Consider the following 12,482-nt stretch of genomic DNA (forward strand, 5'->3'; position numbering starts at 1 on the left):
CTTGAAACACTCAGATTTAGATCTATCAGACTAGATCAGGATGAGTCGTCCTTTGTCCACAGTAGGACACCCACAGCAGAATAAAAGTGGTTTTCTTCTTCTGAACCTCTGAACTGTGATGTTCTGCTCAAATTGCGCAGGAAGTGGTCGGTGTGAAACAGGCTGAATTTGCCTGTGATAGCTTATTTAAAACAAGAACAAAGGTTCATGTTGGTAACTGAAAAGTGCAGAAATTTCGACTCATGCTGAGCCTGGCCTGTTGTTTTAGTTGGCCCATCTTCATCAGCATGTCAGTGACGTGTTGCCACAGCTGCATGTTTGCAAAATTAGTGGTGCAGTCTGAGCCAAGGCCAGAATCTGTAGGTCTGAGCAGGTTTAGCGTGAGACACATGACTGCTTACTGACAGCTCTTTGTTGACGTCACGTCAACTCCAAGCTGTCAACCGTGACGCAGCGAGGCAACAACTAACCAGGTTTCACATGAGGACTGCTGCATCTGTGAGGTTGTCCTCTGAAGCTGAACAGATACACAAAGGGCCTCAGGTAGAGTCAAACCCAGGCACTCGGGGCTTCTGCTCACCTGCTCACCCTGTGCTATTAAAGCAACGATTTAGCTCACTCTGAAAACTGAAACAATTCCAGACGGTAAGTGCTCAGGAGACAGAGGCTGTTGTACTGAACCACAACAGATGCAAAAAAAACCAAATCCGAACCTTCCCATCAATCACTAAACTCGTTAGTCCGTCACATGGAACGACGGAGGCGGATTTGTGCTGAGAAGGTATAAAAAGGCTGCAGAGGTGACTGTGTTGTCACAGGTGAACAGGTGAGCTGCAGTGTTTGTTAGATCAGACACAACAACTGTGCACATGACATATTTGGGACATTTGTACTTTGTGAGCTATGTTAAATGTAACTACGCCTCCTCTGTCTTATTTCATTCTTGGAGCTTTTATGAATGTTGGAAGTTTAAAATTCTTCTATTTCTCATTAACTGTAATATTATACATCCTGATCATTGCTGCCAACACGTCTCTGATTGTGGTTATCTGTGTGAACAGAAGCTTACATGAACCTATGTACATGTTTCTGAGCAGCCTGTTTGTGAATGAGCTGTATGGTAGTACAGGGCTGTTTCCGTTCCTCCTGGTTCAGATCCTCTCTGATGTTCACACTGTTTCTGCTCCTCTGTGCTTCCTGCAGATCTTCTGTCTGTACACTTATGGAAGTATTGAAGTTTCAAACTTAGCCGCCATGTCTTATGACAGATACCTCGCTATTTGTTGTCCTCTACAATATAACACCCAAATGACATCTAACAATACAGCTGTTCTGATTATGGTGATGTGGGCGTACTCTTTAACAAAATTTCTTATTAGTTTTTCCTTAAACCTGCGTCTCAGGCTGTGTGGAAACTTCTTAAACAGTTTGTATTGTCAGAATTACCCTGTGGTTAGGCTGGCTTGTTCTAGCACAAAGGTGAATAATGTTCATGGGATTTTTGACATTATTATGACTTTCATGGTCCCCACACTTATCATCTTGTTTTCTTACATGAAAATCCTCAAAGTGTGTTTTTATGGATCCAAACAGATGAGACAAAAAAGCCTCACCACCTGCACGCCTCAGCTGGTGTCTCTCTTGAATTTCTCTTTTGGTTGTTGCTTTGAATTACTTCAGAGTAGGTTCGATACGACGGGTTTACCTGCCGCTCTGAGAATCTTCCTGTCTCTGTATTTTCTCATGATGCAGCCGCTCATGAATCCGATCTTGTATGGAACACAGATGTCAAAGATCAGAGGCGTTTATGAACATGTGCTGTCCTCTATAATGTCATGTGGGTGTAGTAAAGTTTCACAGAGTGATTGACAGCAGCTGACCTTGAAATGTGTTTGTTAAATTATGAGAAAGTTTCTTCCTGTGGAGATGAATTAATGTTTAGCTGATTTGTATTTAACAAAACAGAAGAGAAGCACCAGAGAGAACCTGTGTGCCACAGATATATACGCTGTAATATAATATAGCTTTCAGGCAATAAACACACACACACACGCACACACACACACACACACACACACACACACACACACACACACACACACACACACATTTCAGAGGGTATAGCTACTTGATCCTGGAAAACTTTATAGAGGTCTGGACCAAAACCATCTGGGCCAGGGGCTTTCCCTCCTTGAAGAGATTTAATTGCCGTCAGCACCTCTTCTTGTGTTATTTGTTCACCAAGACGAACTCGATCGCCTTCAGACAAAGTTGGTAAATTGAGTTTATGTAAAAAAGTTTGGGTATCACTTAATGTGGCTGTATTTTCAGATATATATATAATTGTTTATAGAAATTTTCCATTAAATTAACCAGTTTATTATTTTCATATTGATTCTGACCTCTTTCATCTTTTAGTGATGTTACAGCATGAGATTCTAGTTTCAGCCAAACGTGCCAATAACCATCCAGGTTTATCTGCAACTCAAACAGCCAGAATATACTGGCCTCTGCTTTTTTAGTCACAAATTGATTCAAAGCTGATCTAGTGGCTTCTATTTTTTCAGTACGTCAGGTGAAAAATGTATTTTGAGGGAGTGCTCTAGATCTGCTAATTTTTTTTTCAAGGTCCATTTGATGTTTTAAAGATTCTTTCTTTTTCGCTATACTGTATGAAATTATAGCGCCACGTAAGCATGCCTTCATTGTCTCCCAAAGGACAGAAGGATTTGTGTTTTCATTATCATTTGTCCGTAAAAAAAGATCCACTTGTTCTTTTATATAACTCCGAAACATAGAATTATTTAAAAGTGATGGATTTAATCGCCAACTACGTAGAGTTGGGTGAGCTTCAGGAGGTGAAATATTTAAATGAACATCTGCATGATCAGAGAGTATACGCGTGCCAATATCACAAATGCTAACTCTGTTGAGGACCTCCCTCGAGACAAGGAAATAATCAATACGGGAAAAACTCTTATGTGGGTTAGAATAAAAAGTATAATCTTTTTCACCTGGATGAAGAGTTCTCCAAACGTCTATCAGCTGAAAGTCAGAACACAGTCCCTTGATAGCTTCTCGCTTTTTGGATGCTGAATTGTTGGGTGGTGGATTTTGATCCATTTCTGGGTCTATGCTACAGTTAAAATCTCCTGCCAGAACAGTAAATGTTGTCAAATTGACAGATATTTCTTTTATAAGCTCTGTACTGGTGACTCATAAATCTAAAACTATTTTTAATGATTAGTTTCAGTTTAATTTTAGCTGAGCGGAACAATCTGATCGAAAGCTTCTGAGTTTATTCTTGGTTAAAAACAGGGAGCATTCACGTGCACCAGACTGGGGCGTTCATCAGTCAGGTAACATCCTGACATGTTTTCAGAAGCGCCACCATGAAGACTGTGAGCATGACTGTCAGCAGGCTTGGGATGACCGACCCTCACAAGTGCTTCATATTATAAGGTAGAGACCCTACCGCAATAATAAAATCAAACGACCCACTTTGATCAAAGTCAGGCCAAACTGTGGTATAGCTTTCAGGCAATAAACACACACACAAACATACACACACTATATAGCATAATAGGGATCAGCAAGTTAAAGTTTGGTTACTCTACGTGACTTCAGACCATCTCAGATTCCCCTGGAAACGTGGCAGGGAGAGGTCAACTTCATTGCAGGAGTTATAAAAAAATCATTTAATTTCTTAGGATTTTATTTATCCTGAAGGAAATTCTTACATCATGTCACATCACATCAGGTCCCACACAAAATGAAGCAAAACCTGTTTGTCTTTGTTTTTAAAGTCCTTTTTTCTAGAAAACCTTCTCAGCACGACTTTCGAGTGTTGGAGGGTAAAGTTTGCTGTTATCAAACTTCCCTTCGCTTGAGTTAAATGCAAATTATTATTGTATGTTTTTTTACCTTACATTATAAAGCGCCCTGAGGCGACTGTTGTTGCGATTTGGCGCTGTATAAATAAAACTGAATTGAATTAAGGGATATTCTTCACACTGCACTGTTACCAGTGTTGGGGAGTAACGGAATACAAGTACCAGCGTTATGTATTTAAAATACAAAATATGAGTAACTGTATTCCGTTTTAGTTACCATTTAAAAGGTGGTCTTCAGAATACATTTACTTTGTTGAAATAAATGGATTACACGGCAGTCTTTTCCTGTTTCATATGTTCAGCTTTTCCCTCTCTGTTTTTGGTAATTCCACGCTGGAAAAAACACGCATTAAGAGGCTCTAATGTCTGTGTGTCAATCTCGCGGCCCATGTCACCTCTACTTGCGGCCGCATAATGACGTGAAGAAATATTTTTTAAATGATTATTCAAAGATTTTTTTAATATGAAGGCAACAGGCAGAGTGTTACAGGAATCGCCCTAAAGCATGTAGCCTGATGGGCAGTGTAGTCCGTGCTGCAGGGAGAATGGACTGCCATACCCGTTATGTGTCTGTGAGCGAGGGAGGGAGAAAAAGGAAAAGTACGAGCTGTCATCGAGCAGAAACGGGAACTGGAAGCATGTAAATATAATAATGACCACGGTAGCCAAGAAGAGTGCCTGACGAGCCCAGTTGTAAGTAAGCTATTAAGACTCGACTGTACACCGTGTTTGTGTTTTCCTCTGAAACAATAAGTTCTGTTGGAGCAGCCTTTCAACGCCTCTCTCTGTCTCTCGCTAGCAAAGTTGACCCAGACAACAAAGTAAAGCTAGTTTTCGGCTACGAGCCCGACACGAACCCGAAGTATTAGCCAGAGGTCCCTTTACTACGGTTCGGAGCTTCAGTAACAGTAATAAATCACAGCAATAGTACATTCACGTAGTTGTAAACAGCATGATAACAAATTAAGTAATCCAAAGTATTCAGAATACGTTACTCTCATTGAGTAGGGGAGGTGCTGGAAGGTGTTCCACCTGGAGACTCTTTTGTCCTGCTGGGAGACTTCAATGCTCATGTGGGTAATGACAGCGAGACCCGGAGGGGCATGATTGGGAGGAATGGCCACCCGAGCGGTGCTTTGTTATTGGACTTCTGTGCTAATCACAGTTTGTCCATAACGAACAACTTGTTCGAACATAAGAGTGTGCATAAGTTCACGTGGCACGAGGACGCTCTCGGCTGTAGGTCGATGATCGATTTTGTAATCGTATCACCAGACCTGCGGCCATATGTTCTGGACACTCGGGTAAAGAGAGGGGCTGAGCTGTCAACTGATCACCACCTGGTGGTGAGTTGGATCAGGTGGCAGGGGAGGACGCTGGACAGACCCGGTGCACCTAACTGCGTAGTGAGGGTGTGCTGGGAACGTCTAGCAGAGGCCCCAGTCCGTGAGATCTTCAACGCACACCTCCGGCAGAGCTTCAACAGCATTCCGAGGGAGACTGGGGACATTGAGTCCGAATGGACCATGTTCAGCGTCTCCATTGCCGAAGCTGCTGCATTGAGCTGCGGTCGCAAGGTGGTTGGTGCCTGCCGTGGTGGTAATCCCCGAACCAAATGGTAGACACCAGAGGTGAAGGGAGCCACCAGGCTGAAGAAGGAGTCCTATCAGGCTTGGTTAGCCTGTGGGACTCCGGAGGCAGCCGACAGGTATCGACAGGCCAAGCGGAATGCGGCTCGGGCAGTGGCTGAAGCAAAAACTCGGGTGTGGAAGGAGTTCGGAGAGGCCATGGAAAAAGTCTTTCGGACTGCCTCGAAGAGATTCTGGCAAACCGTCAGGCGTCTCAGGAGGGGAAAGCAGTGCTCTACCTGCACTGTGTATAGTGCTGGCGGAGCGCTGCTGACGTCGACTGAGAAAATTGTTGGGCAGTGGAAGGAATACTTCGAGGACCTCCTTAATCCCACTGACACATCTTCCGAGGAGGAAGCAGAGTCTGGGGATGAGGGAAATGACCCGCCAATTTCCGGGGGCGAGGTCACTGAGGCAGTTAAACAACTCCTTGGTGGCAGAGCCCCTGGTGTGGATGAGGTCCGCCCCGAGTTCCTGAAGGCTCTGGACGTTGTAGGGCTGTCCTGGTTGACACGCCTCTTCAATGTTGCGTGGAGATCAGGGGCAGTACCCGTGGACTGGCAAACCGGGGTGGTGGTCCCCATCTTTAAGAAGGGGGACCGGAGGGTGTGTTCCAACTACAGGGGGATCACACTCCTCAGCCTCCCTGGGAAAGTCTATGCCAGGGTGCTGGAAAGGAGAGTTCGTCCGCTAGTCGAACCTCGGATACAGGAGGAACAATGCGGTTTTCGTCCTGGTCGTGGAACACTGGATCAGCTCTTTATCCTCTCGAGGATACTTGAGGGTGCATGGGAGTTTGCCCAACCAGTCTACATGTGTTTTGTGGACTTGGAGAAGGCATTCGACCGTGTCCCTCGGGGTGTCCTGTGGGAGGTGTTGCAGGAGTATGGGGTGTCTGGCCCATTGCTACGGGCCATTCGATCCCTATACAACCATTGCAAGAGCTTGGTTTGCATTGCCGGCAGTAAGTCGGACTCGTTCCCGGTGCGTGATGGGCTCCGCCAGGGCTGCCCTTTATCACCGGTTCTGTTCATAATTTTTATGGACAGGATTTCTTGGCGCAGCCAAGTGGCGGAGGGCTTTCGCTTTGGTGGCCTCAGAATATCATCTCTGATTTTTGCGGATGATGTGGTTCTGTTGGCTTCATCGGGTGAGGGCCTCCAGCTCGCACTGGAACGGTTCGCAGCCGAGTGTGAAGCAGCGGGAATGAGGATCAGCACCTCCATGGTTCTCAGCCGGAAAAGGGTGGAGTGCCCACTCCGGGTCGGGGATGAGTTCCTGCCCCAAGTGGAGGAGTTCAAGAGGGAGGTCTGGGCCTCTTTGCTTAGGCTGCTGCCCCCGCGACCCGGTCTCGGATAAAGCAGATGAAGATGGATGGATGGATGGACAGTCAGACACCTCAGGTAGATGAAGGTGTGCTGTACTGGTGACTCATAAATCTAAAACTATTTTTAATGATTAGTTTCAGTTTAATTTTAGCTGAGCAGAACAATTTGATCTAAAGCTTCTGAGTTTATTCTTGGTTAAAAACAGGGAGCGTTCACGTGCACCAGACTGGGGCGTTCATCAGTCAGGTAACCACCTGACATGTTTTCAGAAGCGCCACCATGAAGACTGTGAGCATGACTGTCAGCAGGCTTGGGATGACCGACCTTTTCACAAGTGATTCATATTGTAAGGTAGAGACCCTACCGCAATAATAAAATCAAACGACCCACTTTGATCAAAGTCAGGCCAAACTGTGGTACCAAACACACTGCTAAAAAAGTAAAAGAACACTTTAATCAGACTACAGCATTGAGTCTGTTGAACTATTCAGGTAAGTATTAGAAGGAGATGTTAGTCAGTTTCAGGCCATACCTGGACCCTGCAGAGCTAGGTAGCCCAACTACCTGTGGATGACAGGAATGACATCTACGTACCATTGCTAGAAGGTTTGATGTGTCTCCCAGCACGGTCTCAGGACCATGCAGAGAGATGCGCAGTTATCGGTGGACAGGGCCATAGAAGGCCCTTAACCCATCAGCAGGACCGGTAAATGCTCCTCTTTGTAAGGAGGAACAGGAGGAGCGTCCTCAGAGCTACAGAATGACCTCCAGCAGGACACTGGTGTGAATGTCTCTGACCAAACAATCAGAAACAGACTAACGAGGGGGTCTGAGGACCCGACGTCCTCTAGTGGACCCTGTGCTCACTGCCCGGCACCGTGGAGCCCGACAGGCATTTGCCATAGAATACCATAATTGGCAGGTCCACCAATGGTGCCCAAAACTTTTCACAGATGAGAGCAGGTTCACTCTAAGCACATGTGACAGATGTGAAGGGGTCTGGAGAAGTTATGGAGAACGTTGTAACATCATTTTTGGGGGGGTGACTGATGGTCTGGGGAGGCATATCCACAGAGGGCTGCACAGACCTCTACAGGCAGCGACACACTGACTGTCACTGGGTATCAGGAGGAAATCTATTTACCAGGTCATAGGTGACCCATCAGAGGTTAGGGTTTGGGCTCAGCTAACCTACCACTCTTTATTCACCTGCTTGAAACACTCAGATTTAGATCTATCAGACTAGATCAGGATGAGTCGTCCTTTGTCCACAGTAGGACACCCACAGCAGAATAAAAGTGGTTTTCTTCTTCTGAACCTCTGAACTGTGATGTTATGCTCAAATTTCGCAGGAAGTGGTCGCTGTGTAACAGGCTGAATTTGCCTGTGATAGCTTATTTAAAACAAGAAAATGTTCATGTTGGTAACTGAAAAGTGCAGAAATTTCGACTCATGCTGAGCCTGGCCTGTTGTTTTAGTGGGCCCATCTTCATCAGCATGTCAGTGACGTGTTGCCACAGGTGCATGTTTGCAAAATTAGTGGTGCAGTCTGAGCCAAGGCCAGAATCTGTAGGTCTGAGCAGGTTTAGCGTGAGACACATGACTGCTTACTGACAGCTCTTTGTTGACGTCACGTCAACTCCAAGCTGCCAGCCATGACGCAGCGAGGCAACAACTAACCAGGTTTCACATGAGGACTGCTGCATCTGTGAGGTTGTCCTCTGAAGCTAAACAGATACACAAAGGGCCTCAGGTAGAGTCAAACCCAGGTACTCGGGGCTTCTGCTCACCTGCTCACCCTGTGCTATTAAAGCAACAAGATAGCTCACTCTGAAAACTGAAACAATTCCAGACGGTAAGTGCTCAGGAGACAGAGGCTGTTGCACTGAACCACAACAGATGCAAAAAAAACCAAATCCGAACCTTCCCGTCAATCACTAAACTCGTTAGTCCGTCACATGGAACGACGAAGGCGGATTTGTGCTGAGAAGGTATAAAAAGGCTGCAGAGGTGACTGTGTTGTCACAGGTGAACAGGTGAGCTGCAGTGTTTGTTAGATCAGACACAACAACTGTGCACATGACATATTTGGGACATTTGTACTTTGTGAGCTATGTTAAATGTAACTACGCCTCCTCTGTCTTATTTCATTCTTGGAGCTTTTATGAATGTTGGAAGTTTAAAATTCTTCTATTTCTCATTAACTGTAATATTATACATCCTGATCATTGCTGCCAACACGTCTCTGATTGTGGTTATCTGTGTGAACAGAAGCTTACATGAACCTATGTACATGTTTCTGAGCAGCCTGTTTGTGAATGAGCTGTATGGTAGTACAGGACTGTTTCCGTTCCTCCTGGTTCAGATCCTCTCTGATGTTCACACTGTTTCTGCTCCTCTGTGCTTCCTGCAGATCTTCTGCGTTCACACTTATGGAACTATTGAAATTTCAAACTTAGCCGCCATGTCTTATGACAGATACCTCGCTATTTGTTGTCCTCTACAATATAACACCCAAATGACATCTAACAATACAGCTGTTCTGATTATGGTGATGTGGGCGTACTCTTTAACAAAATTTCTTATTGCTTTATCCTTAAACCTGCGTCTCAGGCTGTGTGGAAACTTCTTAAACAGTTTGTATTGTCAGAATTACCCTGTGGTTAGGCTGGCTTGTTCTAGCACAAAGGTGAATAATGTTTATGGGATTTTTGACATTATTATGACTTTCATAGTCCCCACACTTATCATCTTGTTTTCTTACATGAAAATCCTCAAAGTGTGTTTTTATGGATCCAAACAGATGAGACAAAAAAGCCTCACCACCTGCACGCCTCAGCTGGTGTCTCTCTTGAATTTTGTTTTTGGTTGTTGCTTTGAATTACTTCAGAGTAGGTTCGATACGACGGGTTTACCTGCCGCTCTGAGAATCTTCCTGTCTCTGTATTTTCTCATGATGCAGCCGCTCATGAATCCGATCTTGTATGGAACACAGATGTCAAAGATCAGAGGCGTTTATGAACATGTGCTGTCCTCTATAATGTCATGTGGGTGTAGTAAAGTTTCACAGAGTGATTGACAGCAGCTGACCTTGAAATGTGTTTGTTAAATTATGAGAAAGTTTCTTCCTGTGGAGATGAATTAATGTTTAGCTGATTTGTATTTAACAAAACAGAAGAGAAGCACCAGAGAGAACCTGTGTGCCACAGAAATATACGCTGTAATATAATATAGCTTTCAGGCAATAAACACACACACACACACACACACACACACATATTTCAGAGGGGTATAGCTACTTGATCCTGGAAAACTTTATAGAGGTCTGGACCAAAACCATCTGGGCCAGGGGCTTTCCCTCCTTGAAGAGATTTAATTGCCGTCAGCACCTCTTCTTGTGTTATTTGTTCACCAAGACGAACTCAATCGCCTTCAGACAAAGTTGGTAAATTGAGTTTATGTAAAAAAGTTTGGGTATCACTTAATGTGGCTGTATTTTCAGATATATATAATTGTTTATAGAAATTTTCCATTAAATTAATCAGTTTATTATTTTCATATTGATTCTGACCTCTTTCATCTTTTAGTGATGTTACAGCATGAGATTCTAGTTTCAGCCAAACGTGCCAATAACCATCCAGTTTTATCTGCAACTCAAACAGCCAGAATATACTGGCCTCTGCTTTTTCAGTCACAAATTGATTCAGAGCTGATCTAGTGGCTTCTATTTTTTTCACTACGTCAGGTGAAAAATGTATTTTGAGGGAGTGCTCTAGATCTGCAAATTTTTTTTCAAGGTCCATTTGATGTTTTAAAGATTCTTTCTTTTTCACTATACTGTATGAAATTATAGCGCCACGTAAGCATGCCTTCATTGTCTCCCAAAGGACAGAAGGATTTGTGTTTTCATTATCATTTGTCCGTAAAAAAAGATCCACTTGTTCTTTTATATAACTCCGAAACATAGAATTATTTAAAAGTGATGGATTTAATCGCCAACTACGTAGAGTTGGGTGAGCTTCAGGAGGTGAAATATTTAAATGAACATCTGCATGATCAGAGAGTATACGCGTGCCAATATCACAAATGTTAACTCTGTTGAGGACCTCCCTCGAGACAAGGAAATAATCAATACGGGAAAAACTCTTATGTGGGTTAGAATAAAAAGTATAATCTTTTTCACCTGGATGAAGAGTTCCCCAAACGTCTATCAGCTGAAAGTCAGAACACAGTCCATTGATAGCTTCTCGATTTTTGGATGCTGAATTGTTGCGTGGTGGATTTTGATCCATTTCTGGTTCTATGCTACAATTAAAATCTCCTGCCAGAACAGTAAATGTTGTCAAATTGATAGATATTTCTTTTATAAGCTCTGTACTGGTGACTCATAAATCTAAAACTATTTTTAATGATTAGTTTCAGTTTAATTTTAGCTGAGCGGAACAATCTGATTGAAAGCTTCTGAGTTTATTCTTGGTTAAAAACAGGGAGCGTTCACGTGCACCAGACTGGGGCGTTCATCAGTCAGGTAACATCCTGACATGTTTTCAGAAGCGCCACCATGAAGACTGTGAGCATGACTGTCAGCAGGCTTGGGATGACCGACCTTTTCACAAGTGATTCATATTGTAAGGTAGAGACCCTACCACAATAATAAAATCAAACGACCCACTTTGATCAAAGTCAGGCCAAACTGTGGTACCAAACACACTGCTAAAAAAGTAAAAGAACACTTTAATCAGACTACAGCATTGAGTCTGTTGAACTATTCAGGTAAGTATTAGAAGGAGATGTTAGTCAGTTTCAGGCCATACCTGGACCCTGCAGAGCTAGGTAGCCCAACTACCTGTGGATGACAGGAATGGCATCTATGTACCATTGCTAGAAGGTTTGATGTGTCTCCCAGCACGGTCTCAGGACCATGCAGAGAGATGCGCAGTTATCGGTGGACAGGGCCATAGAAGGCCCTTAACCCATCAGCAGGACCGGTAAATGCTCCTCTTTGTAAGGAGGAACAGGAGGAGCGTCCTCAGAGCTACAGAATGACCTCCAGCAGGACACTGGTGTGAATGTCTCTGACCAAACAATCAGAAACAGACTAACGAGGGGGTCTGAGGCCCGGACGTCCTCTAGTGGACCCTGTGCTCACTGCCCGGCACCGTGGAGCCCGACAGGCATTTGCCATAGAATACCATAATTGGCAGGTCCACCAATGGTGCCCAAAACATTTCACAGACGAGAGCAGGTTCACTCTGAGCACATGTGAGAGATGTGAAGGGGTCTGGAGAAGTTATGGAGAATGTTGTAACATCATTTGTGGGGGGTCACTGATGGTCTGGGGAGGCATATCCACAGAGGGCTGCACAGACCTCTACAGGCAGCGACACAATGACTGTCACTGGGTATCAGGATGAAATCTATTTACCAGGTCATAGGTGACCCATCTGAGGTTAGGGTTTGGGCTCAGCTAACCTACCACTCATTATTCACCTGCTTGAAACACTCAGATTTAGATCTATCAGACTAGATCAGGATGAGTCGTCCTTTGTCCACAGTAGGACACCCACAGCAGAATAAAAGTGGTTTTCTTCTTCTGAACCTCTGAACTGTGATGTTCTGCTCAAATTGCGCAG

General features: G+C 44.2%; 2 protein-coding genes across 2 annotated transcripts; both read left to right on the forward strand.

Annotated features, from left to right (window-relative positions):
* The first annotated feature begins 903 nt into the window (after positions 1-903).
* On the forward strand, positions 904-1,869 carry LOC148099658 (olfactory receptor 10A3-like). Its single transcript, XM_087851742.1, has one exon. The coding sequence runs from the start codon at positions 904-906 to the stop codon at positions 1,867-1,869; it is 966 nt and encodes a 321-aa protein (XP_087707868.1).
* Positions 1,870-8,962: 7,093 nt separating this feature from the next.
* Positions 8,963-9,928, forward strand: LOC148099659 (olfactory receptor 51I2-like). The gene has a single exon (XM_087851743.1). The coding sequence runs from the start codon at positions 8,963-8,965 to the stop codon at positions 9,926-9,928; it is 966 nt and encodes a 321-aa protein (XP_087707869.1).
* Positions 9,929-12,482: the final 2,554 nt, after the last annotated feature.

Source organism: Neolamprologus brichardi, chromosome 14 (assembly GCF_056152115.1).
Source record: "Neolamprologus brichardi isolate AB-2024 chromosome 14, ASM5615211v1, whole genome shotgun sequence".
Taxonomy (NCBI): domain Eukaryota; kingdom Metazoa; phylum Chordata; class Actinopteri; order Cichliformes; family Cichlidae; genus Neolamprologus; species Neolamprologus brichardi.

Excerpts from the sequence above, each read along its gene's own strand:
- LOC148099659 (XM_087851743.1), top strand. The coding sequence starts at position 8,963 with ATGTTAAATGTAACTACGCCTCCTCTGTCTTATTTCATTCTTGGAGCT.
- LOC148099658 (XM_087851742.1), top strand. The coding sequence starts at position 904 with ATGTTAAATGTAACTACGCCTCCTCTGTCTTATTTCATTCTTGGAGCT.